At 51.7% G+C, this 16,855-nt stretch overlaps 1 protein-coding gene across 2 annotated transcripts in view; it reads left to right on the forward strand.

The window, feature by feature from the left end:
• The first annotated feature begins 699 nt into the window (after positions 1–699).
• The window catches only part of LOC144611464 (platelet-derived growth factor subunit B-like), a 29,772-nt gene continuing 13,616 nt past the window's right edge, over positions 700–16,855 (forward strand). For both annotated transcript variants that reach the window (XM_078430580.1, XM_078430581.1), the window contains exons 1-2: positions 700–816; positions 2,496–2,553. In XM_078430580.1, coding sequence (XP_078286706.1) covers positions 763–816; positions 2,496–2,553 — 112 coding nt within the window. In that variant the 5' untranslated portion in view covers positions 700–762. The remainder of the gene's footprint in view (positions 817–2,495; positions 2,554–16,855) is intronic.

The following is a 16,855-nucleotide window of genomic DNA, read 5'->3' on the forward strand; positions in this document are numbered from 1 at the left end:
AGAGACAGAGAGAGAGAGAGAGTCACACACACAGAGTCACAGAGAGACAGAGAGAGAGAGAGAGAGTCACACACAGATAGATAGAGAGTCACACACACAGCTAGAGAGTGAGATACACCCACCGAGAGAGAGTGAGATACAGAGAGAGAGAGAGAGAGTGTGAGTGTGAGACACACACACAGTGAGAGAGAGGAGAGAGACACACAGACACGCAGAGAGGGTCACACACAAATAGAGAGTGAGATACACACACAGATAGAGAGAGACACACACACACAGGATAGAAAGGAACAGACACAACACGCACAGGTAGAGAGACACCCAGGCGGGGAGAGGAGAGAAAGGGGATAGAGACAGAGAGAGAGACAGAGAGAGACAGGGAGAGAGACAGGGAGAGAGACAGGGAGAGAGACAGGGAGAGAGACAGGGAGAGAGACAGGGAGAGAGACAGGGAGAGAGACAGGGTCCACACCAACACACACACTAGTTCACCACAGACAGAGTGGTCGCTGAGCTGCCGGGGAGAGTGTGGAGCGGCGGGCGAGTTGTCTGTCTGATTCCCGGAGCGGCGGTGGAGGGTGCGGGTGGCGGGGTGGAGAGGGGAGGGAGTGAGAGAGGAGGGAGGGAGGGAGGGAGTGAGTGAGAGAGGGGAGGGAGGGAGTGAGTGAGAGAGGGGAGGGAGGGAGGGAGTGAGTGAGAGGGGGGGAGCCAGGGGCGATGAGCCGGTCTGGAGTTACACTGTGAGCGGACTGAGGACTGACCATGAACCTGGGCGTCGCGCTCCTCGTCCTGTGGCACCTGTGGCCGGAGACCGAGGTGAGTGAGTGAGTGAGTGCGGGCCGGCGGGTCAGGGCTGAAGGGGAGGGGGTCGCTCGCACCGGGGGTCCCGGGCTAGACTGGGGGTTCGGCCCATCGAGGCGGTGCTAGCTCTCAGATTACCTGTAATCTCTTTCTCCCCACTTCTCCATCAACTCCCCCCCCAATACCACCCCACCCCCCAATACCACCCACCCCTCCAATACTAACCCCCACCCCCAATACCACCCCAACCCCCCCCCATACCACCCCAACCCCCTCCATACCACCCCACCCCCCAATACCACCCCACCCCCCAATAATACCCCCACCCCCCCCAATACTAACCCCCACCCCCAATACCACCCCAACCCCCCCCATACCACCCCACCCCCCAATACCACCCAACCCCCCCAATACCACCCCACCCCCCCAATACCACCCAACCCCCCCAATACCACCCCACCCCCCCAATAATACCCCCACCCCCCCAATACTAACCCCCACCCCCAATACCACCCCAACCCCCCCATACCACCCCACCCCCCCAATACTACCCCACACCCCTAATACTACCCCACACCCCTAATACACCCCCCCCACCCCTAATACTACCCCCCCACCCCTAATACTACCCCCCCCAATACTACCCCCCCAATACCACCCCACACCCCAATACTACCCACACCCCCCCAATACTAACCCCCACCCCCAATACCACCCAACCCCCCCAATACCACCCCCCAATACCCCCTCCAATATTACTCCACCCCCCAATACTACCCCACACCCACAATACCACCCCACCCCCCCCCCCCCCCAAGACTCCCCCCCTCCCAATACCACCCCACACCCGAGCCAGTAAATCCATCCACCTGGGAGTAGGGAATGTGGGAAGAAACCAGAGCACCCGGAGTAATGTAGGTGGTTACAGGGGGGTCGTGTAAACTGAGCACAGACACACACACGGAGAGAGACAGAGGGAGAGAGACAGACTGACACAGAGAGCGACACAGAGAGAGAGAGAGAGAGAGAGAGAGAGAGAGAGAGAGAGAGAGAGAGACAGACTGACACAGAGAGCGACACAGAGAGAGAGAGAGAGAGAGACAGACTGACAGGGAGAGAGACAGAGAGAGAATCAGAGAGAGACAGACTGACAGAGAGAGCGACACAGAGAGAGAGAGAGAATCAGAGAGAGACAGACTGACAGAGAGCGAGGGAGACAGAGAGAGAATCAGACAGACTGACAGAGAGCGAGAGAGAGAATCAGAGAGACAGACTGACAGAGAGACTGAGATGCTGCCTGACCCGCTGAGTTACTCCAGCATTTTGTGAATAAATACCTTCGATTTGTACCAGCATCTGCAGTTATTTTCCTACAGTGAGAGAGAGACAGAGAGAGAGAGAGAGAGAGAGAGAGACAGAGACAGAGATGGAGAGAGAGGGAGAGAGGCAGAGGGACAGTGAGAGGGAGACAGAGAGAGACAGACAGAGAAAAAACAGAGATGTGTCCACACACACACACACACGCACAACATGGGAGATGGGGATCGCCCCGGGTCCCCGGAGCTGCGGGGCCGGGCTGTGGCCGTGGGTGTCCGGGGGAGGGGGGTGGGTGTCCGGGGGAGGGGGGTGGGTGGTTCGGGGGGCTGGGGGTTGATGTGGAGCCGCCTGACCGCGCGTGTTTCTCTGCCACACAGGGCGACTGGATGCCTCCTGAACACAACCAGCGGATCCTCCCCCTGGCCTGGACACTGGGTAAACACTGGCACACTGGCACACACTGGCATCGGGACCTCCACTGCACTGGCTGGGCACGGTAGAGTCGCTGCTGTACAGCGCCGGGGACCCCGGGTCCCATCCCGTCTGTCTGTACGGAGTTTGTACGCTCTCTCTCTCTGTGACCGCGTGGGTTTTTCTCCGGGTGCTGCGGTTCCCTCCCCACACTCCAACCACAGACGTGCAGGTTTGATGGCCAATTGGCTTCTGTGAATAACCTCCTGTGTGTGTGTGGGATAACACTGGTGTGAAGGGCATACCAAATGCTGGAGGAACTCAGCGGGTCGGACAGCATCTGTGGAGAAAAGGAACAGTTGGCGTTTTGGGTCGAGACGCGGCGCTGACTCGATGGGCTGAAGGGCCTGTTTCCACGCTGTATCTCTTTAAAATCTAAACAAAACCCAGACAAATGGCAGTGGATAAGACCCCACAGTAGGACTGACAGACAGATACATTACAGAGGTGTGGAGTGTAGAGACTGGGCACACAGCTTGAGTTCAGTGTGCTGGCAAATATCTGAGCCATTGAAGGTGGGGGATCTGAACACAATTACCTAATGGTCAGGTTTTGGGACTGTATTCCTTGGAGTGCAGGAGGCTGAGGGGTAATCTTATGGAGAAAAATCGATAAGATCGAAACATATAAGAGGTTGGACACGTTAGAGGCAGGAAACATGTTCCCAATGTTGGGGGAGTCCAGAACCAGGGGCCACACAGTTTAAGAATAAGGGGTAGGCCATTTAGAACGGAGATGAGGAAAAAACTTTTTTCAGTCGGAAAGGTGAATCTGTGGAATTCTCTGCCTCAGAAGGCAGTGGAGGCCAAGTCTCTGAATGCATTCAATAGAGAGCTAGATAGAGCTCTTAAGGATAGCGGAGTCAGGGGGTATGGGGAGAGGGCAGGAACGGGGTACTGATTGTGAATGATCAGCCATGATCACATTGAATGGTGGTGCAGGCTCGAAGGGCCGAATGGCCTACTCCTGCACCTATTGTCTATTGAAAATTTGAGAGAGCTTGGGTGTGTGGAACAAACTGCCAGAGGAGGTAATTGAGGCAGATACTATAAGCAGCATTTATAAGACACCTGGACAGGTGCAGGTAATTGGACAGGGACACAAGTAGGAAAGGTTTAGGGGGATACGGGGCATTTCTGGCAAGTGGGACTAGGGTAGATGGGGCATCTGGGTCAGCATAGCCAATCTGGGCCGAAAGGCTGTTTGGCCTCAAGGTTGCAGATCAACAAAGTACAGAGGGATATTGGTCTTACTTTAGACTTTAGAGATACGTCGTGGAATCAGGCCCTTCAGCCTTCCGAGTTCATGCTGACCAGCAATCACCTTGTACAGGTAACTCAAATGTCATTGTACCTTAATTGGTACATGTGACAATACAATTGATCTTGAAATCTACACTAGCACTATCTTGCACACTAGGGACAATTTTAGTGAAGCCAATTAACCATGTGTCTGTGGGTAGTGGGAGGAAAGCAGGGCACTCGGAGAAAACCCACGCGGTCACGGGGAGAACGTACAAACTCTGTACAGACAGCGCCCGTAGTCAGGATCGGACCCGGTCTCTGAGTTGCTGTGAGGCAGCAACTCTACCGCTGCGCCACCGTGACGTCTTGCCGACAGAAGGTTTGAATTTAGAAATGGGGGAAGTGTTGTTACATTTGTACAGGATACTGGTGAGGTCACACCTAGAGTACAGAGCAGGGTATACTGGCATTGGAGGCAGTCCAAGCGAGATTGCCGAGGCTAATTCCACAAGCTCAGGGAGTTTCCCATCACCAGGGGCTAAAGAAATTGTGGGGTTGCACAGTGGTGTAGCAGGTACCTGGAAGTGCCAAATGCGCGGGTTCGCTCCTAACTTTGGATTCTCTGTCTGCGTGGCGTTTGCGTGTTCTCCCTGACCGCGTGGAGTTTCTCCGGATGCTCCGGTTCACACGACAATCCCAAAGACGCGCGGGATTGTAAATTGTCGCTGGAATTTAGAAGGTTGAGGGGGGATCTTATAGAAACTTACAAAATTCTTAAGGGGTTGGACAGGCTAGATGCAGGAAGATTGTTCCCGATGTTGGGGAAGTCCAGAACAAGGGGTCACAGTTTAAGGATAAGGGGGAAGTCTTTTAGGACCGAGATGAGAAAGTTTATTTTCACACAGAGAGTGGTGAATCTGTGGAATTCTCTGCCACAGAGGGTAGTTGAGGCCAGTTCATTGGCTATATTTAAGAGGGAGTTAGATGTGGCCCTTGTGGCTAAAGGGATCAGGGGGTATGGAGAGAAGGCAGGTACGGGATACTGAGTTGGATGATCAGCCATGATCATATTGAATGGCGGTGCAGGCTCGAAGGGCCGAATGGCCTACTCCTGCACCTATTTTCTATGTTTCTATGTTAATTGGCCTCTGTAAACTATCCCTGGTGTGCATGGATGTGAAAGCGGGTTAATATAGAACTAGTGTGAACTAGTGTGAACTAGTGTGAACTAGTGTGAACTAGTGTGAACTAGTTCAATGGTTGGTGTGTACTCGGTGGGCCAAAGGGCCTGTTTTCATGCTGTATCTTTCAATCAAGCAGTAGTCTAATAACAATGAGTAGAGGCCAGTTGGATTGTGTAAATACCCCACCCAATTCACCAATGTCTTTTAGTGAAGGTATCACAAAATGCTGGAGTAACTCAGCAGGTCAGGCAGCATCTAGGAGAGAGGGAATGGGTGACGTTTTGGGTCGAGACCCATCTTCAGACTGATGTCAGGGGGGCGGGACAAAGAAAGGATATATTTGGAGACAGGAAGACAGTGGGAGAACTGGGAAGGGGGAGGGGAAGAGAGGGACAGAGGAACTATCTAAAGTTGGAGAAGTCAATGTTCATACCGCTGGGCTGCAAGCTGCCCAGGCGAAATATGAGGTGCTGTTCCTCCAATTTACGCTGGGCCTCACTATGACACTGTGCCCATGACAGAAAGGTCAGACTGGGAGAGGGAGGGGGAGTTGAAGTGCTCAGCCACCGGGAGATCAGGTTGGTTAAGGCGGACTGAGCGAAGGTGTTGAGCGAAATGATCGCCGAGCCTGCGTTTGGTCTCGCCGATGTAGAGAAGTTGACAGTGCGTTGATTTGCGGCCCACTAAAATATTCTACAGATAGAGACAAAGCTGGAGTAACTCAATACTGGAGTACTCCAGCTTTTAATGTCTGTCTTCGGTTTCAACCAGTATCGCCAGTTCCTTCCTACAAAATTCACTGTAGCTTCTGTGGAGCAGGAAACAGTCAATATTTCAAGTAGATGTCCTTCCATTGGAGCGATTCACCTGAAATATGAATAGCGTTTCCCCTTCCACAGATGCTGCTTGACCCACTGTGTGTTTCCTGCATTGGCTGATTTTGTTTCAGATTCTCAGCATCTGCAGGTTTTTTTTGTCCTGCGATGAAATGTTGACTATCTCCACAGTTTAGCGTAGTTAACGATGGTGAATGTCAATAATGTCGCCAGCCGGTGAATGAATGAAAAATAATATCGTCGTTTTGAGAAAAGTCTAATAACGAAGATGACCTTCGTGTGTGAAGCAGACTGTGATTAATGTGCTGGTGGTGGTCGTAAGTGATAGGAGCAGAATTAGGCCATTCGGCCCATCAAGTCTACTCCGCCATTCAATCATGGCTGATCTGTCTCTCCCTCCTAACCCCATTCTCCCACCTTCCCCCCATAACCTCTGACACCCGTACTAATCAAGAATTTATCTATCTCTGCCTTAAAAATATCCATTGACTTGGCCTCCACAGCTTTCTGTGGCAAAGAATTCCACAGATCACCACCCTCTGACTAAAGGAATCTCTCCTCATCTCCTTCCTAAAGGAACATCCTTTAATTCTGAGCCGATTACCTCTGGTCCTAGACTCTCCCACTGGTGGAAACATCCTCTCCACATCCACTCTATCCAGGCCTTTCACTATTCGTTAGGTTTCAATGAGGTCCCTCCTCATCCTTCTCAACTCCAGCCAGTCCAGGCCCAGAGCCTTCAAACGCTCCTCATAGGTTAAGCCCACATCCCCTCTATCCAGGCCATTATGGGTGTACTCTTGCAAATCACAAACTCAGTGTGTCAGGCAGCATCTGTGGAGGGGATGGATCGGCGACGTTTCAATAGACAATAGGTGCAGGAGTAGGCCATTTGGCCCTTCGAACCAGCACCGCCATTCAATGTGATCATGGCTGATCATTCTCAATCAGTACCCCGTTCCTGCCTTCTCCCCATACCCCCTGACTCCGCTATCCTTAAGAGCTCTACCTAGCTCTCTCTTGAATGCATTCAGAGAATTGGCCTCCACTGCCTTCTGAGGCAGAGAATTCCACAGATTCACAACTCTCTGACTGAAAAAGTTTTTCCTCATCTCAGTTCTAAATGGCCTACCCCTTATTCTTATACTATGGGCACTGGTTCTGGACTCTCCCAACATTGGGAACATGTTTCCTGCCTCTAACGTGTCCAACCCCTTAATAATCTTATATGTTTATATCTTATATCTTATATACGTTTCGATACGATCCCCTCTCATCCTTCTAAATTCCAGTGTATACAAGCCTAGTCGCTCCAGTCTTTCAACATATGACAGTCCCGCCATTCCGGGAATTAACCTAGTAAACCTACGCTGCACGCCCTCAATAGCAATTTTGGGACGGGACCTTTCTTCATGCTCTGAGCTGTGGCGTGCTGCTGGTCACAGTCTCTGCATTCTTCCCTTTGAAGCAGGCTGCACCTGATGACAAGATCTCACGCTGCTCTTTGAGGGCGTAACTCGGCTGGGAAAGGACAGGCCTTGCAGCTCACCCTGAGCTTTGGAGAGTAGTTGGGTAGATGGGAGGAGGTTTTGGAAGAGAGCCCGAACGAGCAGGAGTGAAACAACTGCCCTGAGAATGGAGGGAGAGGAGGCATGTGCATCCTCAGGCTAAGAGACTGACTGCCCCTCTCAGATCCTAGTCTGAAGAAGGGTCTCGACCCGAAACGTCACCCATTCCTTCTCTCCAGAGACGCTGCCTGACCCGCTGAGTTACTCCAGCATTTTGTGTCTATCCCAGCACACCAGGTGTGTTCTGGGTTTGCCTTTTCGCTGGACGATTGGGCCAGGAGGAGGTGGTGAGGTGTGAGCCTGCCGCACTAGGCCGCTGCAGACAGTTCGGGGCCTCTTCTGCTCTCCGGGGCAAGGGTGCTCTGAACGCATTCTTCTCTTTGAGTTCCATAATGACATTTCAATTCTTTAGCCTGTTGTGTCTGCCAGCGATTCCAAGCCCAGTTCAGCTGCTATCTAAGAAGGCCCAGTGTTTCCTGGAATTGTCTGACAGTCCAAACGACTTTGGCAAGTCTCCACTCTCTCGTTGCAGCCTAGCGGCCAGGCATCACGTGAGGCTGCCGGCCTGCCCATGTCTCTGGGCTCTGTCCAGCCATTGTTAAATGCCACGCTCCCTCTTGTTTTCCCAAATACAATGAATCTGCTTCTAAATATAGGCGGCCTGTGTTAACATTCCCGACCGACCCGACCTAGGATGGAATTTGCCGAATAGTTTCCTGATGGTTTGTGTTTTCCAATTGTCTGAAAGGTTCGAATGAACAAAGTTTCTTTCTTTCGCTGACCTTCACATTAACATTTCAGTCTGCTCAATCGTTATCCATGCCATTAACCCTTGGAAAGCCAGGCTATGTCTGGCCTCTTCGGGGCCTCTTCTGCTCCTGTTCCTTGTCGCACCGAACCTTTGGCGCTGGCTTAATGGGGAAGGACCATTTGGCCAAAGTTCTGGGGCACTTTGAACATCTCCAGTGTTGAGTCTGAAGGAGGGTCCTGACCCGAAACATCGCCTGTACTCTTCTCTCCACAGATGCCGCCTGACCCGCTGAGTTACTCCAGTACTTTGTGTTTTGCTCCAGTTTAAAATATCCCATCATTGGGGCCTCTGTGTTCCCTCCTTAGTTTCCCCCCCTCCTTAAGGTCGCCCACCTCCTTAAGGTGTCCCCCCCCTCCTTAAGGTGTCCCCCCCCTCCTTAAGGTGTCCCCCCCCCCTTAAGGTGTCCCCCCCTCCTTAAGGTGTCCCCCCCTCCTTAAGGTGTCCCCCCCCCTCCTTAAGGTGTCCCCCCCTCGTTAAGGTGTCCCCCCCTCCTTAAGGTGTCCCTCCCCTCCTTAAAGTGTCCCCCATCCTTAAGGTGTCTCACTCCTTAAGGTGTCCCCCCCTCCTTAAGGTGTCCCTCCCCTCCTTAAAGTGTCCCCCCCTCTTTAAGGTGTCCCCCCCTCTTTAAGATGTCCCCCCCTCTTTAAGGTGGTCCCCTCCCCTCTTTAAGATGTCCCCCCCTCTTTAAGGTGGTTCCCCCCTCTTTAAGGTGGTTGCCCACCTCTTTAAGGTGCCCCCCCCCCTCTTCAAGGTGTCCCCCCCCTCCTTAAGGTGTCCCCCCCTCCTTAAGGTGTCCCCCCTCCTTAAGGAGTCCCCTCCCTCTTTAAGGTGTCCCCTCCCTCTTTAAGGTGTCCCCCCTCCTTAAGGTGTCCCCCATCCTTAAGGTGTCTCACTCCTTAAGGTGTCCCCCCTTTTTAAGGTGTCCCCCCTTCTTTAAGGTGTCCCCCCCTTAAGGTGTCCCCCCCCCTCCTTAAGGTGTCTCACTCCTTAAGGTGTCCCCCCTCTTTAAGGTGTCACCCCCTCTTTAAGGTGTCCCCCCCTCCTTAAGGTGTCTCACTCCTTAAGGTGTCCCCCCTCTTTAAGGTGTCACCCCCTCTTTAAGGTGTCCCCCCCTCCTTAAGGTGTCTCACTCTTTAAGGTGTCCCCCCCTCCTTAAGGTGTCTCACTCTTTAAGGTGTCCCCCCCTTAAGGTGTCCCCCCCCCCTCCTTAAGGTGTCTCACTCCTTAAGGTGTCCCCCCTCTTTAAGGTGTCACCCCCTCTTTAAGGTGTCCCCCCCTCCTTAAGGTGTCTCACTCCTTAAGGTGTCCCCCCTCTTTAAGGTGTCCCCCCCCCTTTAAGGTGTCCCCCCCTTTAAGGTGTCCCCCCCCTCTTTAAGGTGTCCCCCCCTCTTTAAGGTGTCCCCCCCCCCCCTCTTTAGGTCCCCCCCTCTTTAGGTCCCCCCCCTCTTTAGGTCCCACCCCCCTCTTTAGGTCCCCCCCCCCTGTTTAGGTCCCCCCCCCTCTTTAGGTCCCCCCCTCTTTAGGTCCCCCCCCTCTTTAGGTCACCCCCCTCTTTAGGTCACCCCCCTCTTTAGGTCCCCCTCCCTCTTTAGGTCCCCCCCTCTTTAAGGCCCCCCCCTCTTTAAGGTCCCCCCATCTTTAAGGTCCCCCCCCTCTTTAAGGTCCCCCCCTCTTTAGAGGTCCCCCCTCTTTAAGGTCCCCCCTCTTTAAGGTCCCCCCCTCTTTAAGGTCCCCCCTCTTTAAGGCCCCCCCCCCTCTTTAGGTCCCCCCCTCTTTAGAGGTCCCCCCTCTTTAAGGTCCCCCCTCTTTAAGGTCCCCCCCTCTTTAAGGTCCCCCCCTCTTTAAGGTCCCCCCCTCTTTAAGGTCCCCCCCTCTTTTAGGTCCCCCCCCCTCTTTAGGTCCCCTCCCCCTCTTTAGGTCCCCCCCCTCTTTAGGTCCCCCCCCCTCTTTAGGTCACCCCCCTCTTTAGGTCACCCCCCTCTTTAGGTCCCCCTCCCTCTTTAGGTCCCCCCTCTTTAAGCCCCCCCCCCTCTTTAAGGTCCCCCCATCTTTAAGGTCCCCCCCCCCCTCTTTAAGGTCCCCCCCTCTTTAAGGTCCCCCCTCTTTAAGGCCCCCCCTCTTTAAGGTCCCCCCCCTCTTTAAGGCCCCCTCCTCTTTAAGGTCCCCCCCCCTCAAGGTCCCCTCTCTCCTCAGGTTCCCTCCTTCCTTAAGGTTCCCCCCCTGCTCCCCTCCTGTTGAGCCCTGGAACCTGAGCACACCAGCGTTCTGCTCCTCTACCCCAGCATTTCCTCTGGTGTCGTGGTGTCAGTATTTGCTCTCAGGACTTGACTATTGACAGACCTGACGTTTGGCGACATTAGAATGACTGTTCCCCTCCCTTCGTCTCCTGATCCCATTCCCACAGCCTGTGTAACTGTCACGCCCAGGAGTTTGATTCCCACTTGTCCAGTCTCCCTCCGACTTGTAATTCCCTCCTTTGCAGCTGCGCCCCCTGGGATTAACCCCTCAGTTCCCGGGAAGAATTTGCTTTGATCAACTTTGTCAAGTGCCTTTTGTAAATTGAAGACGAGGGAAAATTGGTGTTTGTTAGAACACACACTGATTACAGGCAATGGGACAGGTGTTTCTAATGCAGGGAGCTGGGAAGGAATAACAAGACACTGGTGACTTCATACAGTCCACAGGCTGACAGATCGTCCAAAACTGAAATTGTGCTGGGTGCAAATCGGGCAGCAATAGTCTGTCACTAGGATTCAAGTTTGAAGCAGAAATATAGTCCAAATGTTTGGTTGGATTGGTCGATCAGGTAATGGGATTGGAGTGGATGGGAGATTTTAGATTTAGAGATACAGAGATACAGCGTGGAAACAGGCCCTTCGGCCCACCGGGTCCGTGCCGCCCAGCGATCCCCGCACACACCAACACTATCCTACACCCTAGGGACAATTTTTACATTTGCCCAGCCAATTAACCTACATACCTGTACGTCTTTGGAGTGTGGGAGGAAACCGAAGATCTCGAAGAAAACCTACGCAGGTCACGGGGAGAACGTACAAACTCCGTACAGAGGGCAAAGCAAGCCAGACAACTCTGGGTGGTGCAGCGGTAGAGTTGCTGCCTTACAGCAAATGCAGCGCCGGAGACTCAGGTTCGATCCCGACTACGGGTGCTGTCTGTTCGGAGTTTGTACGTTCTCCCCGTGACCACGTGGGTTTTCTCCGAGATCTTCGGTTTCCTCCCACACTCCAAAGACGTGCAAGTTTGAAGGTTAATTGGCTGGGTAAATGTTAAAAATTGCCCCAAATGGGTATAGGATAGTGTGTTAATGTGCGGGAATCGCTGGTCGGCGCAGACCCGGTGGGCCGAAGGGCCTGTTTCCGCGTTGTATCTCTAAACTAAACTAAACTCCTTGTGTGCTAGTCACACAAGTGGATCTGCAATCACCCATTACAATCGCTCCACGCTTTTGAATCTCTACTCCATCAGCAGCATTTCTTACTCTAACAAAGCTCTTCTTATCTAAATCTATTCCCTTTGTCAAGTATCTGTACATATGTATCTGCGGACGGCTCGATTGCAATCATGTGTTGTCTTTCCGCTGACTGGTTGGCAGGCAGCAAAAAGCTTTGTGTAGCTCGGTACACTTGACAATACTTTAGTGTAGAGATACAGTGCAGTAACAGGCCCTTCAGCCCACCGAGTCCGTGCCGACCAGCGATCCCTGCACACTAACATGCTACACACACTAGGGCCAATGTACAATTTTACCAAGCCAATTAACCTACAAACCTGTACATCTTTGTCGTGTGGGAGGAGACCAGAGCACCCGGAGAAAACCCACAGGGAGAATGTATAGACTCCGTACAGACAGCACCCGTAGTCAGGATTGAACCCGTGTCTCGGGAGCTATAAGGCAGCAACTCTACTTCTGCGACACCATGCGGCCCCTCAAATAAACTAACTAACCCAAAGGCTTTTAAGCATGCCCAGAACATTCCGCTGAAGGTCACGGTGGCGCAGCGGTAGAGTTGCCGCCTTATAGCGAATGCAGCGCCGGAGACCCGGGTTCCATCCCAACCACGGGTGCTGTCTGTACGGAGTTTGTACGTTCCCCCCGTAACCTGCGTGGGTTTTCTCCGATATCTTCGGTTTCCTCCCACACTCCAAAGACGTGCGGGTTTGTAGGTTAATTGGCTTGGTATAAAATGTAAAAATTGTCCCTAGTGGGTGTAATGTGAGGGGATCGCTGGGCGGCGCGGACCTGGTGGGCCGAACGGCCTGTTTCCGTGCTGTATCTCTAAACTCTAAACTAAAAGCAAAGAACTGCAGATGCTGAAAATCTGAGATAAAAAAGTAAAGAGTTGGAAATACTCTGTAGATCGGATGGTTCCCTTCAAAGAGAAAACGAGTGGATGTGTAGATGGAGAGAACCTTTAGTCAGTACGGTTCGATTGAAAGATCACCCACATGAAACGTTAGCTCTGTTGTTCTGTCCGTAGGTGCCGTCTGCCCCCCTGAGAGTTCCCATCAAGTTCTGTACCAAGAAATAATCCCTTCACCAGCTCTCAGACTCTGAAGAAGGGTCTTGACCCGAAACGTCACCCATTCCTTCTCTCCCGAGATGCTGCCTGTCCCGCTGAGTTACTCCAGCATTTTGTGTCTACCCAGCACTCAGACTCTCTGCCCGAAAACTGTGATGCTCGAGTCTTAATTGGAAATTTAAACTGAGAATGCTAGTTTTTTGTTGTTGTGTGGACAGTGTGGACCATCTGTACTCAAACAGAAAGACGGTCCAGGTTTGGTGGGCAGAGTAACATCCAGTGCTTTTGTAGAAACCATGCTGCTAACTCTGGTTAGATCATTCTCAATTTTTCCCAATTCAATAGACAATAGACAATAGGTGCAGGAGGAGGCCATTCGGCCCTTCGAGCCAGCACCACCATTCAATGTGATCATGGCTGATCATTCTCAATCAGTACCCCCGTTCCTGCCTTCTCCCCATACCCCCTGACTCCGCTATCCTTAAGAGCTCTATCTAGCTCTCTCTTGAATGCATTCAGAGAATTGGCCTCCACTGCCTTCTGAGGCAGAGAATTCCACAGATTCACAACTCTCTGACTGAAAAAGTTTTTCCTCATCTCCATTCTAAATGACCCACCCCTTATTCTTAAACTGCAGCCCCAACATTGGGAACATATTTCCTGCCTCTAACGTGTCCAACCCCTTAATAATCTTATACGTTTCGATAAGATCCCCTCTCATCCTTCTAAATTCCAGTGTATACAAGCCCAGTCGCTCCAGTCTTTCAACATATGACAGTCCCGCCATTCTGGGAATTAATCCTAGTAAACCTACGCTGCACGCCCTCAATAGCAAGAATATCCTTCCTCAAATTTGGAGACCAAAACTGCGCACAGTACTCCAGGTGCGGTCTCACTAGGGCCCTGTAGAACTGCAGAAGGACCTCTTTGCTCCTATACTTAACTCCTCTTGTTATGAAGGCCAACATTCCATTGGCTTTCTTCACTGCCTGCTGTACCTGCATGCTTCCTTTCAGTGACTGATGCACAGTTCCATGTGATTTACTTTGAGATCGTTTCACTGTAACACTATTCCATCCACAGCTGTAACACTCTATTCTGCACTCTTATTTATTTACTGTCTTGAACTACCTGTTGTAACTCGTGTCTGATACAATTTGACTGGATGGCACGCTAAAGACAGTTCTTCGTGGTATCCCAGTGCACGGGACAATAATAAGCTAATGCCAACACCAATTTAGCTGCAGACCAAGACTTGTAATCTCTCCAAATCCGTGTGATTATGGAGATATAATCAATGGGCTGTGTTACCCTCGGCATTTCACACCTTATTCCCCTGGGAGGATGATGTGATCCAAGAGGTTTTCGGGAGGTGGAGGATTGTCGTTAATAGTGGTACTGGAACACCAGCTGTGGCCTCTGGGTCCGGGCATCGAGACCTGGGACACTGCACTTGTGAGACTGGATCGCAGGGCGGGCTGCATTTAGCACGGGAGGTCAGACATGGAAACCGGTGCCTGTTTGAGGAATCAGACGTTGGCTTCTTGGGCACCTCCTGATTCCTTCGTTTGCAGCTGTTCCCCGCCCCCACAACTGAACGCAAGGTCTGGGATTCGCAGCGTTCAGACAGTCTGAGAGCCCGGCTACCTTCAGGCAGGGTGAATGTGGCAGGCGACGAGGCGGGAAGGGGGGGGACGTTGGGGCCTCTTGAGCAGAACTCGCCAACACATGGAGAGGTTGGGGCAACAGGAGGATTTTATTCACAAAATGCTGGAGTAACTCAGCGGGTCAGGCAGCATCTCAGGAGAGAAGGAATGGGCGACGTTTCAGGTCGAGACCCTTCTTCAGATACATGTTGAGGGAGGCTGGATCAAAACAGGGGAGCAGGAGATTTAGATTTTTTTTAGATTTAGAGTTAGGAGCGACTAGGCTTGTATGCACTGGAATTTAGAAGGACGAGAGGAGATCTTATCGAAACGTATAAGATTATTAAGAGGTTGGACACGTTAGAGGCAGGAAACATGTTCCCAATGTTGGGGGCGCAGTTTAAGAATAAGGGGCCACAGTTTAAGAATAAGGGGTAGGCCATTTAGAACGGAGATGAGGAAAAACTTTTTCAGTCAGAGAGTTGTGAATCTGTGGAATTCTCTGCCTCAGAAGGCAGTGGAGGCCAATTCTCTGAATGCATTCAAGAGAGAGCTAGGTAGAGCTCTTAAGGATAGCGGAGTCAGGGGGTATGGGGAGAAGGCAGGAACGGGGTACTGATTGAGAATGATCAGCCATGATCACGTTGAATGGCGGTGCTGGCTCGAAGGGCCGAATGGCCTCCTCCTGCACCTATTGTCTATTGTCTATTGGGATGGGATGGATGAAGCAGGCCCATGAAAGACAATCAGCTGCAAACTATAATGTGACCGAAACTCCCAGCTGCTGCTGTGGTAAACTCTCCATTTTTATTGACTATTATTTTTCATAAAAATCTTTGTCATCTGCAGTTTTTTTTCCCAAGAGCTCTTTCATGAGTTTCTGAGTTCATCAGAACCGAAGAGAAACACAAAGTGCTGGAGTAACTCAGCGGGTCAGGCAGCATCTCTGGTGGGAAAAAACAATGGGTGACATTTCGGGTCGGGACCCTTTGCCTTCCGATGTGAAACGTCACCCCTCCTTTCTCTCCAAGGATGCTGCCTGACCCGCTGAGTTACTCCAGCATTTTGTGTCCATCTTTTGGCATAAACCAGCATCTGCAGTTCATTTCTACACATTTCATCAGAACCATACTGACGATGAAGGTCCTCGACTTGAAACGTCAACTCAATGTATCTCCTTCCGGGGAGCTGCCCGATCTGCTGAGTATTTCCAGCTCTTTCTATTTTTATTTCGGCTTTTCAGCATCTGCAGGGGCATGGAGGGGAAGGCTGTTCTGTTGTGTTTTACTTCCTTTGTGGACTTGAAGATCATTTTCTAAATCTAAGCTCGGTATTTTATGTCCTGGCCATCCCTCACAGGTGATTCTTTACAAAGTAGATCTCAGTCTGAAGAAGGGTTTCATAGAAACATGGAAAATAGGTGCAGGAGGAGGCCATTCGGCCCTTCGAGCCAGCACCGCCATTCATTGTGATCATGGCTGATCATCTACAATCAGTAACCCGTGCCTGCCTTCTCCCCATACCCCATGAATCCGCTAGCCCCTGGAGCTCTATCTAACTCTCTAATCCGTCCCGCCCCCTCCCCTGACATCAGTCTGAAGAAGGGTCTCGACCCGAAACGTCACCCATTCCTTCTCTCCCGAGATGCTGCCTGACCCACTGAGTCACTCCAGCATTTTGTGTCTACCTTCGATTTAAACCAGCAACTGCAGTTTTTGTTCCCTAGAACTCTTACACGATGCAGGAGTCCTGGCCCCTACAGTAGCCCCACCATCTCCCCCGGTCTGGGTAACTTCTCTTGATGGGACAACAGGACCCATTCAGACAGTTCTACCCCAGTAAATCCAAGCACCTTCCCCACAATGATTGTCCGGTCGTCTGGCAGGAGATACCGAAGCCTAAAGTCCCGCACAGTCCAAGCTCCAGGAACTGCTGCTCTCCGACAAACCCGATCTCGTTAGACTCCGGAGTTACAGCGTGGCAACGGGCCCTTCGGCCCATCGAGTCTGCGCTGACCAGCGATCACTCCTGTTTACTTAACACTATCCTGCGCACACTCGGGATGATTTACAATTCCACCCAAGCCAATTAACCTACAAACCTGTATATGTCTTTGGAGTGCGGGAGGAAACCGGAACGCCCGGAGAAAAGTCACCGCGGAGAACGTACAAACTCAGTGCAGTTAGCACTGTGATGGTTGGGATCCAACCTGGTTCTGTGGCGCTGTAATGGCGGCAACTCTACCGCTGTACCAGTGCAATGTCTTTATTTTTTGTTGGCAATATCTTTTCTTTATTGTCTTACAGAATGTGCATGTAAATGATGGATAATTTATGTTTTTGTGCGTTTGGTCTGAGTCGATGCCCAGTGCCTGTGAATGCTTCTGGAAGCACGATTTTCATTGTACCTTGACTCCACCATACATGACTATGTGTC

Source organism: Rhinoraja longicauda, chromosome 40, assembly GCF_053455715.1.
Source record: "Rhinoraja longicauda isolate Sanriku21f chromosome 40, sRhiLon1.1, whole genome shotgun sequence".
NCBI classification, from domain to species: domain Eukaryota; kingdom Metazoa; phylum Chordata; class Chondrichthyes; order Rajiformes; family Arhynchobatidae; genus Rhinoraja; species Rhinoraja longicauda.